Source organism: Homalodisca vitripennis, chromosome 1 (genome assembly GCF_021130785.1).
Source record: "Homalodisca vitripennis isolate AUS2020 chromosome 1, UT_GWSS_2.1, whole genome shotgun sequence".
Lineage (NCBI taxonomy): Eukaryota > Metazoa > Arthropoda > Insecta > Hemiptera > Cicadellidae > Homalodisca > Homalodisca vitripennis.
In genome coordinates, this window is record NC_060207.1 from 61,913,138 (window position 1) to 61,937,521 (window position 24,384).

Genomic DNA, 24,384 nt, shown 5'->3' on the forward strand with positions numbered 1-24,384 from the left:
AATCGTTTATTTGTTTATTGCTGTGCTATCTTGCCTTGTTATATACTTTCTTTGTTATACTAGAATTTAATTACATTTTGTTATTATTTCACTTATTAATGATATAGCAATTATATTTTCATGTTTCAATTATTTAATGTTTCCTTGTTACAATGTTTGTTCTTTGTATATATTCTTTTTAATATTTATTGCATCTCACTTAAGTTTAGTTCATCTCTACAAAACAGCTATTTGTAGACTACATTTATTGCTAGTTATTGTATAATGCATATTGTTGTATATATGTGCTATTGTATGTATGTTTGTGTGAGAGAAAGAGAGATCTAATTCTCTCTCTGATAATATTAGAATTAGGCCTGTGTAACGGTAACTTTTTTGTCGTTTTATTTTGGCTAGGGTTTTGTGACGTTTATGTAGAACACTGCACTACTCAGTACCCACTGACACAACACAAGTACTGACATAGTGGTACGGTTATGGTTGTTAGGTTAATGAGTTCATTTGTCTTGTCGTCCGTTATTTTATAGGTTAAACTCTGTGCCTACGTGGCCTAAACCTACTCTACTGTGTTTTTCTAGATTGGTGAATCGTACTATTGCTATTAGTTTTAATTATGGCCCCTAAAAAGAACTTGATGGAACATTACGAAGATGGAACATTAGATCTTAGCTTATCCAGTATTCAAGATATCCCGGTACGGGACATAGTAAGTATTGCAGAACCATAAACATTCTTAAGCCTAGTTAGGAATACATTTTATGTTTAACATCTTTGTTTCATTAATATTTATCCTTTCATGTTAAGTAAACTACTCATTAACGCAGTATTATAGCCTGTATTTTTAAATTTTCATCTAAAATCGAGGCTAAGTAAATTACTGGTTCGTCTTAAATAATATAAGTAACATTTTGGTATGTATGAGGTTAAAGGCAAATTACGAAATTTGACCTTATTAACTTATTCTGCTCATCCTCCTGAACAAAAATATATACCCATGTTTTGAGGGGGTATATTCATAAATAGTTGTTTTTAATGTTCTGTTTGTGTTCTGTGTCTTGTTATCTGTGTACTTCAATGTTATCTGCAGCCGGGACTGATAGTGTATCTAATATCTGAGTGCGGGGGAATGTGGTCCATTGTGTACTGGAGTTCGGATCGAGTGAGTACTTGTCAACCATGGATCAACCATCCACTAGTTCGTCGAATCATATTGAATTATGTGTTTCAGAGAGTTTTGTCGGTCATGTTAGGGGTTTACGTTTTGACTGAAACAAGATAATTTCCTCTTAATGGCAAATGTTCTCTATTACTGTCCATTTATATATTAATATTGGGTTTTTACATGATTTATTACATTTTTACACTATACAAAAATTATTTTGTATTAGGCCTACTTTTCAATTTATATTCCTGATCAGCCTCTCTAGAATTTGATATTTTACTGATAGGTACTTTCTCGAGGGATGTTTTTCTTTCATTAACATCAGCGCGGGGCAGTCGTTTCAACCCAATAACAACTAATTAATTTGTAGCTCGAAATTAAGAAAGACATCGATCATTTGGGTCAAAATTCATTTCAGTATTATTTTTCATTTACGTTTTCAAAGATGGCAGCCCATCCGATGAGACGTCATCATGAGATTGAATCATGGTCACGAAAGGTGACATGACAGCCCACGCGGATATACAATATGGAAATATTGCTCCATAACTTGCAGATTATATATTTGGCTTATAAAATCTATATAGCTTCGAAAATAGCCTCGGCATAGAATGAGGGTGTAATATAATATTGTAGATAATATTCGTAATGTGTATGCAAAGTTTTATCAAAATTTGCTTGGAAGTTTTGAGGCCAAAATATGCTTAATTTAGTTGTGAATCCAAAAATATGAGTTTATGTTTTTATATATATATATATATATATATATATATATTTGAATTGTTCAAATATATCTTAATTCATGTAGGTACATAAAAAGTACTTGAATGGTGTCAAGCATTTACAATAAAATAACAATTATATATTTTAACTAAGGATTATACTATACCTAATTGTGTATTGACTAATATGTTCTTACCCCAAACAATGCAGCAAAATCAAATTCAATAGGACCCTATTTTATAATACTTAAAATCTCATAAAACAACGCAAAGCTAATGCTTCAAACTCATCAAAATTGTATAAAGTTTTGTTAATAAAGTAATCTTTTAGATAGGCTAATATTTGAATTTTTTTTAACTTTTCATTTTGTATATATGAAGGAAGATGGTTTAAATATTTTGCACTAATATAAGTTGTTTTGTTTTGTTTTTTTATTCCAATTTATGGGATTCAGTTGCTATATTGCCATTTTGTCTAGTATTATAACAGTGACTGCTTCCTAATAAAGAAAGTTTGTTAGCTTTCATTAATGATTAGTGTAGAGAACAGCTTGGTCTGCTATTAGTATCCTATTTAAATTGAATTTTTATGTAGCTCCATAAATGCATAAGCCAAATGCAATTGCTTATATATAAGCAAAAATATTGCCTGATTGAAGGAAAACATGTAATAACTAATACTAACGTTAGAGACGACAAACTAGTAGGAAATGAAAGACCTACAAATGTGTAGACTATGCCTTTTACTTTCGATTAAATGAACCTTATGTACCTTTGACTGGTTGTTTGATTTACATAACCTTTATAGCCAGTAATGTTAGGTGGTAAAAATATCACTGGTGACCCTGTAAAAACAATTCCATCGGCGAAAATATCACTGAATTACATTTGGAGGGTTACACATGTGACAGAATAAAGCTAAACACGAAACAATAATTGATGAATAATATATAGAGCTCTGTGGTGTAATTGTCAGCCTTCTTGAGATTCAGGTATAATATATATATATATATATAAAATGCTCGTGTCACAATGTTAGTTACCTTACTCCTCTGAAACAGCTTTATCGATCTTTCCCAAATTTTATATGCATATTCAGTAGGTATGAGAATCGGCTACTATCTGTTTTTCATAGCCCAAAGTATTCAGGCTAGTCCACCAATTAAATTTGGAAGATCACAGTTTTCAAAGCGCCTGCATATTGAAAACTGCAAATACGAGACAGTTATGTTATATAGCCAACCAATATTTAAAGGCGCTAAGTTAAGATGTATATTTATGTTTAAAATAAATTATCTGTGGCTGAACTTAAAACTTGAATTTTAGACCACTTTATAATAAAGTACATGACGTATGTGTACCTTGTGTCATTTTCAATTTTTTTGTTTCTTGCAGGACACCTCAGCCTAGAAAAACATATAAATCTTCATATATAACATCATTCAATTTTAAAATATGAGCAGTAATTACCATCATTAAGTAATTTTAATTATTTATTAAACATTACTTTAATTATTGTGTGTCTGTAAAATTAACTTGCTTTTTTTATTCAACTATAATCTATTCAAACAACTGCACTGAAATTTGACATGGAGATTCTTAAGGTCCCTAGGATGAATATATATGCATATTCTGATTTCTAAAATCCCTCTGGGCTACGTCCCACTGGTCTTTAAAGTAGCAACACATCATCCCTCTAAAGTTCTTAAATATTAAGTAAAAGAGCATGTCTAATTTTTTCAACTGCTCTGTGTAAATATTGTTTATTATTTGAAATTTATTTTCATTTATAGTGAGTGAAAATATTTTTAACACCGTTTTAGATTTCAGCGATTAGGTAAGTACTTATCTATTTTACAAAATATCCCAAAACATAAGATGGCCAGAATTTGACATCGAAGATTACTTTTGAAGCAGTCGGCAAGAACTGTGCTAGATGAAAATTCAATGGACTGTGCTTTTGAACTAATGTACTAATTCCAGCTCTAATTGTTCTAAAATATTAACAATGTTTTTCAGTTAAAAAGGAAACAAACGTGTAGTGTCATTGTTAACATACATTTAGCTGTGCATTTTAATCAAATATAGTATTAGATCTAAAAGGTAACGTTACTATCTAACAAAGTAAATTAGAATAGCAATAAATATAAATTTTTAGCATTTTTTCTTGATCGTGGTAACAAGGCAAATTCAAGATTGGCGTCAGAAATAAAACTCACTCAAACCAGTAATGGTCATACACGTACAACGCCTACTAAGTTGCATGCAAAGGAGCGGGTAAACTGCTAGTAGTGCAGATATAAGAGACAATGTAGTCTGACATTTACTTTACATTTAAACACTGTTATTAAACCTAAATTATTTGTCTTTTTAAACAAAAGTGGGGTTATCACATATATATATATATATATACTTTTTTGATCAGAAAAAAGGCAAAATCAGCAATGGAAAGAAACACTAATATCTTAATTAAATTACAATGGCCATAAATAAACCAGTTTTAACATTTTTTCTTGATAGGCACATAAAAGTTTGCATATTATATATTTGTTATTTTAAAGATTGTTCTATTATATCTCTTTATTCCATTATGGTAATAGTATTCATGTTATTTTTTAGGCTGCAATACCAAAGGCTATAAATTTGGATCTCTCCTGTAATACTATTGTGACTATTCCTGTAAGTATTATTTAGACTATACCTGTACTCTAAATAACATAAGTTGGTTGCATTAGTAAGAATTTACGTAAGAAGTAAGAAATATCATGTACCTTTTTTTATCTGATGATTAAGGAGGAGAGGATAGTCTTTTAGGACATATAAACATTTTTATTTCATTATCTAGTTGTATCTCACATTGTTACCTATTTTAAAGATTATTATTATATATTAATTCAAACAAACTCTCCAATAACATAAAGTTTTTTATTTTTGTGAGGCCTTTCGCACTCAATGAGTACATCTTCGGACTCACACAACTGAATGAAAGTAATAATAACAATAGTAACATAAACAATTTTGTACTAAATAAAAACATATGTCATTAAAAATACAAAGAGGTAATATTCTATGACAGCACAGTATGTTATATGTATATATAAAAATAAAGTTTATATTTAGTTAAATCAAATAAAGTAACGGTGAATTTTGAAAAGGTCCAGAATAAAAAACTTTGTTATTGGAGAGTTTGTTTGAATTAATATATCATTTCCAATAAGGCAAGAGCTTCAAGAATGTATTATTATTATAGTTAAAAAATAATATAATGACTTGCCTATTAATTAATTACAGTTATAATTCTGCTTTATATTAATTGTTGTATAATATATAATAAATTGCCTTAATGAGTTTTAATTGAATTAAGCTCTGTGTACCTCATTACCAAAACGTAAAACTATATAGATACCGTAAAACTATATAGGTACCGATGACTATTTATATGCAGTAGCCTTCCTCTCAAACAGCCATGATGGTATAATTTAATTGATTAGGCCTGTATAAAAATCCAATATAAATTGTTATAGCGTAATTATATTTATACATAAATTTAGTATAATAATAATCATTTACTCAGCCATATTAGAAGTCATTCACTGTGCCTAGTACTGCTACTCTTAAAAGTCAGTAACAAAACACTAATACATTAAAAAAAAGAGACGTGTGATGACTTCTTTAGTTTTTTCAACTGTCTGACATTGCTGCTGTGGAAGACATGACTGATAAGGATCAATTAATCTGACGGTTGGTTAAAAGAGAGCCAAGTGAGTGTGTAACGATTAATCTGTATAAATATGAAAAAAATACAAAAGAAAAGCTTTATGTACATTTCATGTGAATGCAAAAACTAAGGTGGGTTGGACAATATAAAAACAATTAAATTGCTGACAATAGTAATAAAACAATTAGATTGATAATTATTATGACTAAAGATAACTAGAAGATATAGTACAAAACTTTTACAATACAGAATGATACAAAATAAAAAAATAACTACAATATAACAATGAATAATTCGAATATAAATTACAGTGAATTCAGAGCATTTGTCTGGATGTGTTGTTGATGTTAAATCTGGACGTGTAAGGGATTAGTCCAAGACTTGGCCTTTGCATGAGCAAACCTGACACAAGGCTTATAATTCAAAATTGAACACAGGATCTTTTAACTCATCCACTCTTTTTATGGTTGTATTCCAAGCTGTTAAGTAAACAACATTGAGCATTTTGTATCATGGAAAGTCTTGCAGATGCTTTTCTCGCAGTTCAGTCTCATGCCACTGGTCTCACACCGCACCATATGTGTTAAAATAAAAAAAATAATATAGATTTGAATTATGTGTTAAGTTAGTTATTCACCTGAAGAAGAGATCAGATTGCAGATCTTGAAACATAGTATTAGGTTTTTTGTATCACTGAACATTGGCAAATGTTTGGAAAATTCCTATTTCCTTCACTATCCTTCCATCATAAAAAACAAACTTCAAACAAAGAATACTAGCAAAGACGAAAATGTTTAAGATTTTTTAAATCAAATATATAGAAGAACTACATGCACCATACTTACCAGTTGCTGTCAATTCAGGCTTACCCTCTCCTTTTGGCACAGAAGCAGTTATCTACCCACTAGAGAACCACTTTTAGACCAACTTCAGAAGGGCAGGTAGAAAAAAAATCTTACCATCCTGCACCAGAATTGTGTATCTAATAAAAATAACATTATGAATCGCTTTTTAGATAAAACTGACCCCCATATGTTACTTTTAATAGAACACAGACTGAAAGCTGACATACTCCACATTATTAACCTAATTGGTTACACACTAGTATCAATTTTAGTTGAAAAGAAGATAAGTAGTGTGTAGTATGTGTAGTTCTCACATAAAATATAGAACCGGTTACAGAGCTGTCAAGAGCTGTTATGTGGGATTGGAATAGTTAAAGTTCAAACTAAACTGCAGGTGGTTATGTTTCTTAAGAACCTATAGATTACATGGTAATTTAGAGGAGTCTCTCGTGGATGTCTTGCAAGCTCTTCAAGTTGCTTCGACCTGGAGCTGACCCGTTATTTGTTTAGATGATATAAACATAAATTGTCTACAGCACAGCCATAACCACAGCAAACTTGAAGAGATGTTGAGCCATAACCAGAGTCACACTTTCTCCTTCAAGAATAACTCCCAAATTTCAGTATTCAATTGACTGTATATGTTGATATGTTGAGGAATGCAAATTGATGGTTCAGGTGTTATATGCAAGTATCAAGGACCACTCTGCTCAACTGTGTAGCCTCCAGTGTTTGCAAAAAGAAGATTAATTTATCTGCATCTTATGTAATGAAGAGGCACTTTACAGGAAAAGAGATAAATAACATAATTAAGCTTTTTTATCATGGAATATGCTTTCTCAATATATACGTGGTATTATTCGTGTTATTAGGCACTATAGTGCACAACAGTTTATTGTTAAATTTTTAAATTTTGGTAAAAATAACTTTGTTTTCAGAAATCATTTGCCAGTTCTCTGACTCGTCTTGTGAAATTGGACCTCAGCAAGAACCAGATCACAGCGTTACCAGACAACTTTGGTTTGTTGGTTAACCTGAAACACCTGGACCTTGACAATAACCGACTGGAATCGCTGCCACTGAGTTTTGGCAATCTGCGCTCACTGAGATGGCTGGACCTGAAATGTAATCCCCTGATGCCAAGGTTGGCACAGATCGCTGGCCTTTGCCTGGACGCCAAGCAGTGTCAGGCAGCAGCTCGCAACGTAGTAGCAGCCCTACGCACCACACAGGAGCAGGTGGAGGCTGAGATAAGCCGACTTAAAGAGGAGCAGTTAAAAAAAGGTGAGTAAAATGAGATGAACTCGGAAACTGTAAGAAAACTTTGAAACTCTTAACTGCATTTGAAGTTATAGCCCATTTACTCCATCTCAGTTGAGAATAATGAATGATTACTTATGTTTTTAAATTAATATTTTTCTTAAAACTATAATGTAATACTTTTCTTAGTGTATTTTGCAATTTTTTATTGTAATTTTAGTACTAAGTTCATGACATTTTAATTATATTTCAGAAATATGAGTCTTGGGATAATGGCATTTATATAAGAAATGAACAGATACATGTCCTCTTTGGTCTGTAGTGTGTAAAGATTTACCAATTAATCTTTCATTGTCTTAAAATTAATCCATTAACTTCAAACCATATTAATGTCTGTTAGGTATACTTTAACAATCTCAAGTTCAAGTTGGCATTTATAGTAACAGTTGTATCATCTGCATTCAGTTAACACTACGTCAGTCACGTGGGGTACAGTTGTACTCCAAGCATTTTGTTTTGTCATTCCCCGGCCATTGGTAACACTGATTATTTTCAGCGGCCATAAACCTTTCCCCCACCTCTTCACCCTTAACACTAGTGCGAAAGCAACTGTCTCCAGGTGCTTTTATTTGTTCACATGTTGTTTTGTCAAGCAATACAGTGTGGGTGTACGGTTGTGCTCTGTGCAACTAAATACGTTCCAAGTTTATCCACTGGTGATCTGTGTAATGGTTCTTTTTTAATCATAAATAATTGCTATTGCCAATTATTTTACTAATAAAGAAAGTATTTAATAATGGGTGATTGTGAGCAGCAATGCTGGTTGTGAGAAACTGAGAATGCAGATGAAAGTGTTCTTGGTGTCCAAGATCCAGACGAATCGGAAGAGGACGATGTGGAATATTTTGACCAGGACACAGCTGATGAAGTCGATGAAGAAGGCAACGCTCCAGACACTCCACAGCTGGTGGGGGTGAGGGTCTGGGCGTGGCGATGGAAGAAAAACCAGATATACCAGGTATCACTCTTCAAGAAGCAGTTCTACAAAGTCTATTCATGAATCCTGAATTTTATTTGGGTAGTGATCGTGAAAAGAGATATACACAAGTTCCTCAAAGATCGCACGTACCATGACAACATAATACCCACTTTTCATCGACCAAGACCTCAAGGTAACCCCACAAATGCATAAACTCCTGTAATGGCACTTTAATGCATGATTAATGATGAAATGATTATGAAAATTGTTGATTATACAAATATTTCCATTGAGAAAATATGACCAAACTTTTGATGGCCGAAAGATGCAAGACCTTCACATTTTCAAGAAGTAAGATCAGTGATTGGGATATTATTTATTGCTGGTGTCCTAAAAGCCAGAAGAAGAAACCTAAACAATATGGGATAATTGCACTATCACTAGTATAAATGAATACAACATTTTTCAATATATTGGAAAATGTTGTATTCATGTAAGTGATATTATAATAAACCTTTTTTCCAATGCTCCAAGATTCTACATTCGACATGGGATAACTTGGGGACTGGTATAGAAGCAGTTTATCTCACTATGAGCAATACCCGGTTTAGATTTTTATTATTGCTTCAGATTTGATAATGTACATAGCAGAGAACAAAGGAAGTCTTTGGACAATTTGACTGCATTCCAGGAAATATTTAAAATGTTCCACTTTATAATTGTTTTACTTCTGCACCACTTGCCATAAAGCTGCACGAAGAAATGAGTCTAACAGTGGTTGGAACTTTATGGAAAAACAAATGTGAAGTTCCTCCAAACTTTCTACCTGATGCAGCTATGGAATTGATAATTAGTATCTTTGGATTCCAAAGGAATTGTACACTATTATTGCATGTACCTAAAAAGAAGAATGCTTGTTAGCTATTTCAACAATGCATGACAATGCTGCCATTGATCCAGCCACAGGGGACGACAGGAAGTCAGTTATCATTACTACTTACAACAATACCAAGTATGGTTTATACATCCTTGATAAAATGCGTTGGTAGTATGACACTGCAAGAAATTCCAGGAGGTGGCCTTTAACACTATTTTTCAATGTAGAAAGAGTAAATGCTCTTTGCATTTACAAAGATAATCAAAACCAGGACTTTGTTAGTCCAACGGAATTTGTAAAAACAATGGCATTTGAACTTATGAAACCACAGATTAAATACCACATCAGCCAGTAAGTGATGCCAAGAGAGATTATAATCAAAGGAAGATTGCTGTTGAAACTTGATGGGAATGGAGAACATCAAAATCAGCCTCAAACAGCAGTAACCGCGGTGAAGAATGATCGATATTACACCTGCGGCAGAGCCAGGAACAAGTCAACAAGAAAAACTTGTGATAAGTGGGTACGTCTTGATCACCCGAGAAGTGTGTGTGTACAGTGCCAAGAATAAAAAACAAAGCTGAACATAATATGCAGAGCTCTGTTTTTATGATACTCTTTTTGAGTCAATATGTCTAAGTATGTATAGTAGTTAATAGTGTTGTTACCTTAAAAAGGTAATTAAAATAAAACAAATAATTATGCAAATATAAAGCATTACTTAATATCTCAATTTTATTTGTATAAAAAATAAGTTAGTAAATTAGCACTCTGCTTCTATTGATTTGGTCTTTTTTTTGCAAATATGTTTCATACAAGTTGCTATCGATATGCTAATAATTTTTGTATTTGTTAAAAATTATTTTTGATGTTAGTGTACACATTAATGATAATTTTTGTCCACAGCATGATACTTTGCTTAAAAATAAATGAAAAATTGTCTATGTCTAAAAAATAAAGTTCTTTATTTTTATAAAACTCTTCAAAATCCTTTTTATCCATTATATTGATGAAGGATTTTATGCCTAAACTGGTAAGTTAAAAAAAAACATTCTAATTTGAGTGCACTTGTACTTTGAGCGATTACTCACATTAAGAAATCTGTGAGACATGCAGTGTTAATAAATTAGAAACATTCTTTAAGAAATCATTTATTTACATTTAACACATACAGGGTGTCAATTAAGTCTGGAACCTCTTTTTTAATTTTTGAACCACAATAGGAAGAAATACCAAAGTTCACACGTGCTTACTGGTGATAGTAATGCACACATCTGCCCAATTACCGACCGGATAATCCCTTTTGGGGACGGTCCACAAGGAGTCAGACAAAATTCTTAAATAGCAGCATAGGTCAAGTTTGGTCAAGTAATCAAATTAAAGGTCGTACTTAGCAGAGTACAATGCCGCAAACCGGACTTCAAAAGGTGGATTCATTCAGTAGTTATAGCTATTTGAATTTTAAAACAATTGAACTGTGTAAATTATTAAGTATTACAAGTAAACACCAATTTTTAAGTACCTGTGATCAAAGTAGGTGTTCAAAATGTTCCCCTCCCATCATCTGGCAATGTCCTAGGCGGTTGTAAAAGCCATCTGCATTTTGAAGGTAGTCACGAGGAATATCTTGAGCTTCTTGGACTATGAAATTTCTTAGGTGCCCCAAATCTCGAGGCTTAGTACGATAAACTTTATCTTTCAGGTATCCCCAAAGAAAAAAATCCAGCGGAGATAAATCAGGGGAACGCAAAGCCATTGAAGCAGAAGAGTGTTGATCATGTCCATTCCAAGATTGAAAAAAAAAACAAAAAAGTGGTAAAAAGTATAAAAAAAGATGCAGAGTTTGTATTGCAAAGGGAATTGTGAAACAAGTAGTATGGCAGTGTTTGCAGTGTAATGAACAACCTGGCGTGTGTGTGCCTTATTGTTTTGACCAATACCATGAATAATGACAGACAAAAAGGGATTGTGGGGATGACTATATTTATATTTATTTGCAAGTATTGAAAGTATAACTTAATCATATTTTTCACCACATACGTTTAAGTAATGATTGACTTTTGGGTGGGTTGGTTAGGATGTATATATACATTTGTATCAATATCTTATTTTAGTAAACTTATTTCTTCTTTTTTCTCAAATTTTTATAATTTTATGTTCTATAATATTTTTTGTATAATTTCAACTAAAGATTTAAATATACATATTTTGTTATGGTTACTCACCGCATATTTGTTAATAATAACTGAATTTGAGTGAGTTAGCAGAGATCTATACACACTTTTTCACATTTTTATAAAGTTTTACATTCATTTTGGTTTACACATTTATGTATAAGTATTGTTTATGTTTGTCTAAAATGAATAAAATACAGTTCAGTTAGCTACAATGTATTCATTTGGAATATTCCCACAGCCAGTAAAGGGTGTTCTCTAGTGCGAGCGGTAACTAGAGTTACCAGCTGGCAAGGAAGACTGTCCCCAGGAGCTAGCGGTAACCACAGTTACCGCATTCCCAAAATGGTGGAGAGTGATAAGTTTTGTGACTAATTAGTAATTTTTTATATATTACTATCATATTTAATTCAAAAGTAAGTAATATATAAAATATATATATATATATATATATATAAAATTTCAGCATATACGGAACTATATATGGATTTTTAGCAGCAAATGTGTGTTAAACTGATTGCTGGTCTTACATCACTAATGTGTGACCATCATTTTCAGAACAACTCATTGAAGAAAATTCTAAACGTGAGTCCAAAGAAAACCAGCCATCAAAAAAGAAGAAGAAGAAAAATAATGCAGCGAACAAAATAAGTAACTCAGAATTATCAAATGGCTTGACACATGTAGCTGATGAGGTCAAGAATGGAAACTCAGTGCAAGAAGGTACAAGCTGTAAAGTACCGCCAGTGCCTAATAAAAAAAATGCTCAAAAACAAGGTATACTCAGAAAAGGTGAGGTTTTGTCAAAGTATTTTTCTTCTATATATAGGTACACACACATACACGCACATGCGTGCACGCCCACACACAGTATTTTCAAAATTTAATATTATTATTATATATTATTAATTTAATTGTTAAAATACTTTGTTTTAACTCTGCTGATTTTAATTAGAATATATTTTAAAAACATCAGCCTGTTCTTATACAGAGTAGTCCATTTTAGGTATTTCAGATCTATTGTGAGAGAACAAATAATAATTAATTTTATTTCTTTATTTGTACATCAATATAGCTGCAAAATTACATTAAACTTTACTTAAAATTATACACTACAATTTGTCAAATTAAACTTGTAACAGAATGATATTACACATTTTAAAATATACAAATTAATTTCAAAAGTTTTGTATGCTATTTATTATTTACAACAACAAATTAAAACAAAGTAAAAGGTTTTGTATAGTCACTCTTATACACTCCCTGTGTACAGAATACCTCTACTTGCTGACCGCACCCCTGGTTGCACACTCTAACAGATGATTATTTTTAATGCCAATAAGAACCGTACTAGGCTTTCCTCTGCTTTTGTTATCATTGGTGGAAAGGAGTTCCAACAACAAGCTATTACTACGAATGATCTGAAGTATACAGATTTGTATGGTGATGAATACGCAACGAAGATGATCCCATGCTAGTGTTTCTTGAGTCCTCCTCATTAGTTAGAAAACTTATGAATCACTTTAAAATATTTTGGCTGTCCAGTTTTAAGTAGAAAAGGGGATGGTTAAAATACGGAGGGTTCTTCAAATCACATACTTTTGACATCTTTAAAGTTTATTGCTCAGAACCACAGTCAAGTTACTAATAGTGTAGTCACAGAGCTACAGAAATTTAAGCAAGGAAAGAAGTGCTTTAACAAGTAGAATTTTATTATGAATAGGTAAAAATCGTTACAAGTTTTTTAACAGAATGAATTGCTGAAAATATGTTTTTGCAAGTACCAACAAAATGGTCTGTCTAGTCTAAAGTTGAGTGTAAAGTTAATCTTAAACTCATGATTCTGTCATAGTGAGGTATTACAGTTCTATTTACTGTCCTTACAATTTGTTCTATATCAATTGTGTTTAAGAGTCGAAAAGAAGCAACTATCGTTTATTGTCTTACCAGAGTTACGTTTTAGTCAATAACTACCATATTAGTAATACCCTTGTTTATATTGTTAACAGTTTCGATTATGTTAGGCATTACAGTGTGTGTATATTTAAAGGTTATCAGTGTAAGAATCAAATTTAGTTAATTTCATTCCAGAACTTATGTTGTTTGTATATAGAGCAAACAGAAGTGGACCAAATATAAATCCTTGCGGCACACCATCTGTCACAACTTTCCAGTCTGAAACATTCTCATTAGTACGAACACACTGATGTCTTATACCCAGATATGATCCCATCCAATTTATTAAATTTTCAGAAAACCCTATAGGGTACCAGCAATTCATTCTTTAATTTTACAATGAGCAGATCATGATTGACCTAGTCAAATGCCTTATATAGTACAAAACCATTGTATGATTGTACACTGTCTATGATCCATGGCAAGTCTAATATTATTTGTTGCTTGCAATAGCACAGTTTTATCATACTATGGTACTGATAAAAGCCAGATTGATTTATATTTTGATGTTAATGTGAATGAATTCAGTAATGTAAAGTGTACAGTTCTCTCAAGCTCCTAAGAGAACACTGGCAAAATACTGATAGGTCTGTAATCTTAAGGAAGAGGAGGGGATGAGGGCTTGTTTAAGGACGGATGGTGGCATACATCCATTTGTCGGAAAATATGCTGATCTGAAGTGATTTATTGTAAATATGGGTGTTGATAGGAAGTGAAGCAACCAGACTTTTTTTTAATCAAAGGATAATATATCATCAGCTCCAACAGCATAAGAATGTATTCAGTGAATTGCCTTATGTGTGTTCATTTGTAATACACCTTGTAATACAGATTTGAACTTGAACTGAGGTTTACCATTCTCATATTGAGGATCATTTATGGCCTGCTCAATTAAATATTAATTTTGCAGAGCACTGCGATTGCTTTAATCAGAAAATGAGAGTAGTAATCATTCAGTTTATTCAATGGAATCTCTATTGAAATGGAAGAAGTTTTCTTGCCATAGCCTATCTTTTTTACATTACGCCAAAGAATATTAGATGATGTAAATCATGTGTTTATATATTGCAATCTAGAGTTACACATACTTTGTTTTGATTCTGATTCGAAGATCATGATATTTACATGTTTTGTTACTTTTGGAGCATGCTTATTATTTAATTCTAATATTGAATTTATCAGTGTGTAAACAATATTATTACACTATCATTTGTAATTGAATAAAATAGTGTTTTTAGCCCATCTGCTATAAAAGCACCTTCATCCATTTGTTTAAAATACATATAAGATTTTTCGTATTGTTTGTAGATTTGTAGGGTAACATACAGTATATTAACTTGTGTTTTGGAGATGAAGTTGTCCCTCATAGATGATATTTCATTAATATGGACAATCGTTGAGTTCATCAACTAATAACTGGACAGTGAGAGCAGATCAGGAACTGTTGAGTCGGCCTTTATGAGCATGTGACACTGTCGCTATCTCTTAACCAAACTGCGGACTCAAGGCCACTGCACCAGCCAAGCGGCAGAGTGTGCTGTATTGGCACACATACATGATCAAATAAGACAAATATCTATTTCCGGCTCCTACATGTATCAAATAATACATTTTCATTCTAAAAACTAGTAACAAAAATTGACGAAATTACTATTTAACAAGTTAAATTAATTGGCTTCATAAATACAAATAACCTAAAAACAAAGTGTACTATTTAAATTTAGAATTTTTACATGAAATCGAAGGTGCTTAATCAATGAATTAACTTTTCTACTTGCTGTCTTTCGTGCATAATTAAAATTAAATTTATTCATTAGTAGGAAAATCACCTTACAGGACACATTTCTACACTACATATAAGGTTTTCCCAGTGAAAATAAATATAAAACAAAGCAAATGATAAACAGCACATAGCCACAGATAATAAACAGTCATGTACATATATACAAATATGCATTTATGATTATAACAATGAAATAAAGAGCAAATTATTTTACTAATAAATTAAATAATACAATTCTTCCCTATTTCTATAACAGTGAATACAAAAAAATTAATAAATTGTTATTCTTGAGGTATTTTTATAACAAAATATATATTTACCTTATGGAAAAATATCATATGAGAATATATTAAAATGAACATTGAAAAGCAGATATTAAATTCAATAAATAATAAATTCAACTTTACTAATACTGTAATGAGAAATATACTCAGACAATTTCGGAAAGTCGAATAGCTGAGTGTATGTGTCTTTACGTACCTTCACCAGAAATCTCTTTGGTCCAGAGTCCAGGTGTTATGCATCCCAAATTCGTCTGTACCTACTTTGAAAATTTTCAGGCTATGGTTAGTAAGGTGTCTTTGATGGTCAAAGAATTGAGTTATAAACTTTGAATTTTTATAATTTTCTTACCTACCACTAATTGTCCTTGCAAAAGTTTTCTTCTGTCTGTCAATCTGCTTGTTTGTCTGTTTTGTGCTAGAAAAGAGATATCTCAAGAACAAATTGTGCTATGGCTGGTGTACTCCTACCTTAACAACAATTTAGGTTCTAATTTCATCTAGTATCTTGTTATTTACAGGTCCAATATTACTGTAATGAAATGTTTTATCCAATATTTTATCTCAGTTTAAGAAATAACCATTAAAAAACATTTAAAGAACAAAAAAGATATTAGCGGTGCAAAAAAAGAAATTTATATATCAAACAATATCTGGACAATTTTTTAATTGTGAAGGATAAATATTGTTGCTATTTCAATTTAAGGTGTTTAATAACTGTGTTTCAATCTTATTTCTTCATCATATCATAAAAACAGCAATAAGTGTTTTATAAAGCTCAAAGCTAGAACTATCCTTGTTTTTGGGTATTAAAATGACCAAGAAGTAATTAAAACAGTATAAGCCATGTTAAAAGACGCTGCTATCTAGAAAGCAAGAAAAACACGTGATATTGGCCTTTTGTCACTTACAGGATGATATTTGATTAACTTTCTCTCTTATTTTGCACAGAATGGAAAAGATACGGTTTAATTTGTTGGTATAATTTGTTGTACTCGTTACATTTATTTTCACTCCACTGTTCCCAACATCTTTACTGAAACATTGCTGGCAATGAATGCTATAAACACAAAATATTACAGCCTAGATTAAATATGAGTTGATGCTGGATGAGTTGTTCAGCAAACAATTCCAATGTTAAAATTAGTAATTACATTTTTTTATTTCCAGTGGGAAGACTGATTGGCACGTTGACAAAGTTTCTGGTGATGAGCTCACTTATTGTTGTCCTCTGTGGGTTCCTGCTATCTCTACTTGACGAGGATCTCTACATGGTGCTAAGGAAGAAGGTTACTGATTGGATACAGAAGAATGTACCTAGACACTATCTCAGGCATTGGGACCACGGGATATTGGTGACAAAGCGGGCTATGGAGAACTGGTCCGGACAACTGATTGCTATCTGTGTCTATGGCTTTGGCCGGCTGCAGGAATACTACGGAATAATCAGCAGTGACGAGACTGTTCAGCAGTACTTGGAGAGCATTAAGAGCGGCTGGCACATAACATGGATCTGGCTGAGCGAGACTTACGCATCACTGCCCGTCTATTTCAATTCCGTCAAACAGTACATAATTGAACTCTCGGGAAACAAGTCATAGACAGAGTTCGCACGAACGTTTAGGATTATTTTGCTATACAGAATTATAATACTATTTTTATATTTATACACGATTTTGATCACCTATTTTGGGGATTAGAGTCTGAAGAGTGACCATTCACTCTGTACTGGGTCCAAATGCGATTGATGTTTTGTAGAGAAGTCATGTTAATTTTGTAACAAAACTAGTGTTTAAAAAAATCTATGATTATGTAAGCTTTTAAAAATTTGTTTGTTATGAATTGATTAAAAGTGTATATTTGTTATGAATTGTTCGTTGTTACTTTTCGCCCAATTGCTATTTTCAAGCTTATTCTTTTTAAAAATTAAAGAAATGTTAGTACTTTTAATAGTTCTGGTTCTTCTCTACCTTTTAATTCTGTTCCATCTTGTAAAATTCTTTAATTCTTCTAGGCTGATATCCGCCTTGTATGGATATTGATATGTTCTTTAAAAATGACAACGCTCATGTTGTGTGAAAATTTGAATAGTTCTTTGGTTTGATTGATAATAAAAGCTCTGGAATTTGACAAAATTACATTAGGAAGAATGGAAAGCAAAATTATTACTCTTTGTTGGTCTGATTTCGTTACTAGGAACCCAACTGTGTGGATATAAGTATGTGTGAATAGTGTAAATGCTCAGATGTTTAAACTCATTGGCTTCATTTTGTAACATTTTCATTCAGCACATTAGAAAGTATGAAGAGAACAAATAATTATTCTTTGTTAAATGTGTTTTTTTGTATCTCAAGCTTTAACTGTGAACTTGAATACCAGGTAGTCAGCTGACTGGATCATAAGACATTCATTATATAACCGATTTTATTTGCTAAATTGGGTGTTATTTTATCGAATAATGCCTATAAGAGGTTTTCATTTCCCATTACTCAATATTTCTCTCCCTAATTTGAAGTATGTTTTAGCATGAATTGGATTAATAGTGTAATACAATAGTCATGAATATTACATTGTTGAAAGAACATAACTGTTGTATAGTAAAAATTTTGGGAAATCATACTGTTGCATTTCCTTTTATAATAAAAATAAACCTCTTTATCCATAGTCATAACATTTTTAGAGTATTATAAATACTGTACTAGCCAAACAGTTTTATCAATTACATAAAATCATATTTACTTTAACATTTTATCACCCTTTATTTTAGAATTATTTATTAAATTGTAAATATAGTACAAGTTGATATGTGAAGCCCTTTATTTGTATGTGCAGTATATGAATATAGCATTCATTTAGTTGAATGCATCATATAGTAAATTAAGTCTTGGAATATTCAACTTTTTTAAATATATTTATTAGAGTTTTAATTGTATTTAGACCAGGGGCAGTTCACAAGTGTGATCATTGGGGTGCCTCTCAACTGGGGACAGAAGTAGTAATCATTAAGTACTGGGGTGGTTATTTATCACACTATTACTCACACTATCTACCAGACCCCCATTTTAGTAAATTTGTAATAAATGTACCAAAATACTTGTTAAATATTATTGTGATTTAATCGGGGTTTAAAAAATGCAGATGGATACCATAGAAGATTTTTAACATTATAAAAAAATTAAGTAACAGTGAAAATGTATTACATATACATATATATATATTTTCTTTAGGTTTATAATCGGATTCCACACAACGACGGTGTTCTCAAGCTCGATCTGACTAAAGATGTATACAATGTGATAAAAGATCTGATATTTTTTTAAATTTCCCCCATGTTTCATTATAAACCCTAGCATATGACTAGATGAATTGACACAATTTTCCATGTGATTAGCAAATAATAAATTAATATTAACTATAAAATCTAAATCTTTTATCCAAATAACTTTTGTAATCACTTTGTCATTAATGGAAATTTCCTTTTTAATCTCATTAAACTATATTATTCTTTCTAACATAAATACATATTCCACCACATTTACCCTTAGATAAAAAAAATTATCCAGATGGAACAGTTTTAATAAATGTTCATTTAAATTCACTTCTTTAAAAACTATGCCATATAATTTCTCAATAAAATCGCTTAACAAAACAAAAAATTCATCCCACTGCCTTCTTATGGAGGTTACATTCAAATGCAAAAAGGAAATTCCCATTGTAAAATTGTTACTTTTACTGTATAATTCAACAGAGTAGAAACATTCTAGAAACTTAAACATCTTGTTGCCTTCAACATACTGTCTGCAGCTGTGGAAGAATTGATTTTTGCTTGATTAGTGAAAATATTACTTAATTTAAAAATTTCTGATTTGTGTTTAGTAAGATCCTCCTTCTTTTTGATGATTTTTATTCCATTGTCAGGGGACTTTCTTACACACACAATGCCATTTCAAAACCAAACTAACTGATAGTTTAACATCTTAGATTTACGTTTTTCACTCTTAAACAAGTTTCTAAAACCAAAAAGTACCATTTTCCCTTATGTAGATTCTATCTCCCAGAAGCTCCGTCACATCTGTGTTGGTCACAACCTCCTTTTTCGCTTCCAGCACTCTGTCCCTTCCTTCTAGCAAGCTGTACAATGATCCTACCTGGCCGATTTTCAGTTCTGTTTTTTGGGAGTCTGAGCTGTTTCAACGTCCTCTTTCTGATTCATTTGATTTGGAAGTATTTTCCTATTTATAGAAATTTTAAAGTTCTATATCAAGGCCAGCCTAATTTCTGTTCTTCAGACATTTTTATAAAAGTAGTTTCTCTGAGTCCTACACAGAAAAAATATAAATTTTTATTACTAGGTAAATTAGAACACTTAAGTCTCCAAAATATCCTTGCATATTCCAAATATCCAACAATTCATGATTTAAAACAAAACAAAACCTGATAATCAGAGGAAACAAGGAAATCCACAGAGTGCACTGATAAGATAAGGACTTCCTCACTCAACCACTGCTGGCTGCTAACTTATAGATGACTGATTAATACACATGGCTTACTTTGAGATTTAATTTTTCAGGTGATGTAGGTTTGGAACATCTTATAACTATTATATATCAAACCAAACATATATATATATATATATGTTTGTATTTTCAGCGTTAATTGGCATTCAATATGAATGAATAAACAGTAATGGACTTGAATCTAAAATAGAAAAATATGGAGTAAGTAAAAATCTAAGCTTTAGGTAATAAAATTTTTTATTTACAATTATTTATCTGGTTATAAAAACACTTGGACTTAAAACTAACCTAGATCACAATAGGGAGACCTGTACAAGCATTTCACAATATGTCAAAGTCGTTGGTTTAAACATAGTGGTTCTACCTTAGATATAACCATAACATGAAACTAGCTACCTACAGGAGGTTGGTGTTAGGCTCTATCTTCAACAATGTGTTCAGCTTGCTAATAGTAAATACAAAGACAATTTTCGAGGTAATAAGCCTAGATTTAATTAACAAATTCATTAACTATTCTACAAATTATAAAATTGTAAAGAAGTTTTCAATTTTGTTCAGATATTATAGTGAAGTGTTGCACAAAATATTTCATTGTTTAAGAAGTAACCTGTGATAAAATATCTTAATTCAAATATTTTGAGTTTTCTCCACAAGGCCTATTATTAGATTACTGGATTTTGTATCAAAACATCTCGGCAATGAATTAAAATGTATCAAATACTCACTAGATGAATTATTATTTGAAGCATTGGGCAAATTCGTATTTGAGACCTTGGTACATGTTATCCTTCATTAAGGAAAATATCTGGTAGTATCCACCTTAATTTAAAAATAACTTTAATTTGTAGCAAATTTTCAAACTTTATGGATAAATGAAAAAAATAATTTTAACAAATACCCACATAAAACACACATATAATTGCAGAGAATAATTTTGGAAACAAACTGAACCACAACATTAGAACCACTGATGACTGGGAAAGTTATATAAATTGCAGAGGGAATAAAATAGTTTGAAGGAAGAATATACAGATCAGTGACATAAATACATGGGGAGGTCAGGGGATCTATCCAGCCAGAACAAACAATTAAAACTTAAAAACCAAGATATATTGGTTTTTCTTACATCCTTGTACAGTTAGTTCAACAGTATATTCTTTTTTATGTTTTTATTTGATTATACTTTTGTTCAGTAACTGCTGTAAAATATGTTTAATTTGACATATGACCTCACCCTTCTCCCTTACTGATACTATAACACACTTTACCTTCATCTTACCTATACAAATATTCTGTTTACGCCACTGATAAACATACATATTTGGTAATGCTTTCGTTCCTGAAATATATAAAAAGGATACATTTTTTAAGTTAGGAATATTTTTAAAAACTGCAGTTCTGGATTAAAGGTAGAGTCAAGAAAACTTCAACGTGTTCCTATGCAATTATTTTCTAATTTGAATGTGAAAGCTGTTGTAAATCCAATTTTAATCAGTTTTATTGGTCCATTTAAAGAGAAAGGTCAATAAAATGTATATTTATTTGAGTATTTTATGTATGTAATCTATCTTGTACAAAAAAACAAATTTGGATTATTTTATTTTCAGTGGATTGTTATTAATAATCAACAAAACACCTTAAATAACCAGTATTAATAATTATTCCTGAAATGTAAAACTTATAGAAAAACTGACTTAATGAACATTGAAGACTGGAAAGAGAATGTATAAGTTTGAAAGCCCTCTTTCAAGATTTCCATTTTCAAACAGTTGAAATGAGTATTGGCAGTGAATTTAATATTGAGCAAAAGTGTTTGAAGGGAAGATTAATGAAGTTTATATATTAATATTATTTATTGTATATATAATTATTATTATCAAGTCTTATAATGAAATTACCCTTTTGAAAACATTACAGATAATATAATATGTAAAGTAAATTCAGCAAACAAATTGAACAAAAGTGTTTGAAGGGAAATAAATTTGTCTGTACATAAATACATTCATTTTTATCATCACCTTTTCAAAATATAACAAAATTTAATAAAGGAATACATTGAATTATTTTCCAAATATTCAACATAGTCATTACTTAGTTTTCTGTTTCTGACTCTTTCTATAAATGTGTAATGAGAGTTAATAATTCATGTAATGTAGATATAAATGAGCTCAAACGTAGGTGTAAAAAAGCACAATTTCATTTTCAGCTGTATTCCACTATAAATCTACAATATGAGCAATAATGTTACATGTATAAATACTACCTAATACTGGAATGTAAACTGCTGCTAGACTAAGTATAAAATACTAAATCTGGAAGTTCTATCAGCATAGATGATCGTACTTAAGCTTACATGAATATGACTATGAATTCTTTGAATTCAGGTAACAAATGACGTTCAGAGACGAGTGCGCAACTCTAGCGGCTCGACGTAACACAGGGGTCATGATGGCCTACTCCTGGACGTGGTGAGGTCCTTCCTCCAGCAGACGTGGTCTAGGTCTTGACTGTCAAGCTGGACGATGTAGGGAGCTCCCACACCGCGTAGGGCTGCATCTGTCGCTTGCGTCGAATTGTAGTTGGGCACTGAATTGATAGTGAATGTCCCCATTGGGTCAATAGCAGTTTTCTCATTACTGGGCTTTGTGTATTGCGGATAGTACCTGAAATAGTTATGTGTTTATTACTTGCCTTGTCAATTTTTTTTTAGCAGGTTGTTTTATCGAAGTTACCCCTAAGCACTAACATCCTGTTGGTAGAAAGTTTGATTTCCTTCAGAAAATGCCAAGTGTACTATGTTTAATAAATGTTATTTATTGGTAAAAACTATTTATTAGTGTATATTAAGTTTTTTCTATTTGCCTAATGTTACAATAAGTAAAAAAAACTACACATTTTAAAGCTAATTGAAAATCTATCTACAATTTTTTTACATTTTGAAAGTAATAAATTATTTACTATACATTTTGGTTCAATATTCTTACAGAGTGCTTACTAAAACAAACTAAAAAAAAGACATCTATCTTTAAAAGCAAATGTACAGTGTATTTCTGAAAAAATTCCCGTTAAACCAACCAATTTCACCTATGTTACTTAACAAGCCACACATCAAGTAGCTGATGCACAAACGGTCTTTGTCTACTTTTATTTAACGATTATCGGATTGTCATGTGAAATAGTGTAAGGCAAAAAGCAATCTCTGTTCATTGCAGAATACAGCTAATTGGAGTATTAAATCACCAGATTAGTACAACAAAAATGTTTATAACCACTACTAGTGTTAATCGTACAACATTGGTGATGATTAAAACCTTTCTTAAGACATTATGGTTGAAAGACGTCATGTGGTGTTCTAAATATCAAAACTCTCCTTCAAATTGTAGCATTACAAAATCATGATTATTTAAACTTTATACACTAGCAAATTTATCATCACTATTTTATTCAAGAATTAAATTATTTGACGTACCTAGTACCAAGAGTGTCGCTGGGAGCATTTCGGACAGAGTGTGTATAGTCTCTGGTGCCTCGTCGCTTCAATGTAAAGTCTCGTTCTCCGCTCAATGTGCACTGCTCACGCCACACTATCCAGCCATGTCGTTGTATGGGATCCACAGGCCCCCAGTTGCGTGATGGTTTCAGCGACGACAAGAATTTCTAAAATAAGTGTATGAGTTTTTTAGAAAATATATAATATTATACAACACTGCAGCACAATATATTAAATATAGAAAATTGTTCAAAATAAATGTTAAGAGGAACAGTAATAAAGAGGCTGCAGTTTGAAGCCAAAATGTACAATTGTTTTCAATGTATTGCTTACCAAAAAGTTTGTTTTTACTTTTGAACTCTTAGCAGTATTGATATGTATATTTTTTAATCATTCATCCTCACTTTTATTAAACGATTCTCGAGTACGAGATTAAATTATTGTATATTGATAAAAAAATTGGTAAACATTTGAAATCCATTTATTACAAAAAATCTGTAAGTATAAAATTAGAGCTTAATAACATTTGTGTACCAGGAGATCCATTTTTCAATACTCTCATCAAAGAAATTTCACTTAGTCAAATATTTAGAAACTGATCACTGTTTCATACAGTTTGG

At 31.3% G+C, this 24,384-nt stretch overlaps 2 protein-coding genes across 3 annotated transcripts in view; one reads left to right on the forward strand and one right to left on the reverse strand.

The window, feature by feature from the left end:
* The first annotated feature begins 359 nt into the window (after positions 1-359).
* LOC124362848 (leucine-rich repeat-containing protein 59) lies at positions 360-17,707 on the forward strand. The gene is made up of 5 exons (XM_046817709.1): positions 360-706; positions 4,504-4,563; positions 7,386-7,731; positions 12,296-12,529; positions 16,928-17,707. Exons 1-5 carry the CDS (start codon positions 614-616, stop codon positions 17,356-17,358), a joined length of 1,164 nt encoding a protein of 387 aa, XP_046673665.1. The 5' UTR covers positions 360-613; the 3' UTR covers positions 17,359-17,707.
* Positions 17,708-20,493: 2,786 nt separating this feature from the next.
* LOC124362858 (sodium- and chloride-dependent neutral and basic amino acid transporter B(0+)-like) overlaps positions 20,494-24,384 on the reverse strand; it is a 133,195-nt gene continuing 129,304 nt past the window's right edge. For both annotated transcript variants that reach the window (XM_046817720.1, XM_046817731.1), the window contains 2 exons: positions 23,744-23,931; positions 20,494-22,937 (listed from right to left, as the gene is read on the reverse strand). In XM_046817720.1, the coding sequence (XP_046673676.1) occupies positions 22,718-22,937; positions 23,744-23,931 (408 nt within the window). In that variant the 3' untranslated portion in view covers positions 20,494-22,717. The remainder of the gene's footprint in view (positions 22,938-23,743; positions 23,932-24,384) is intronic.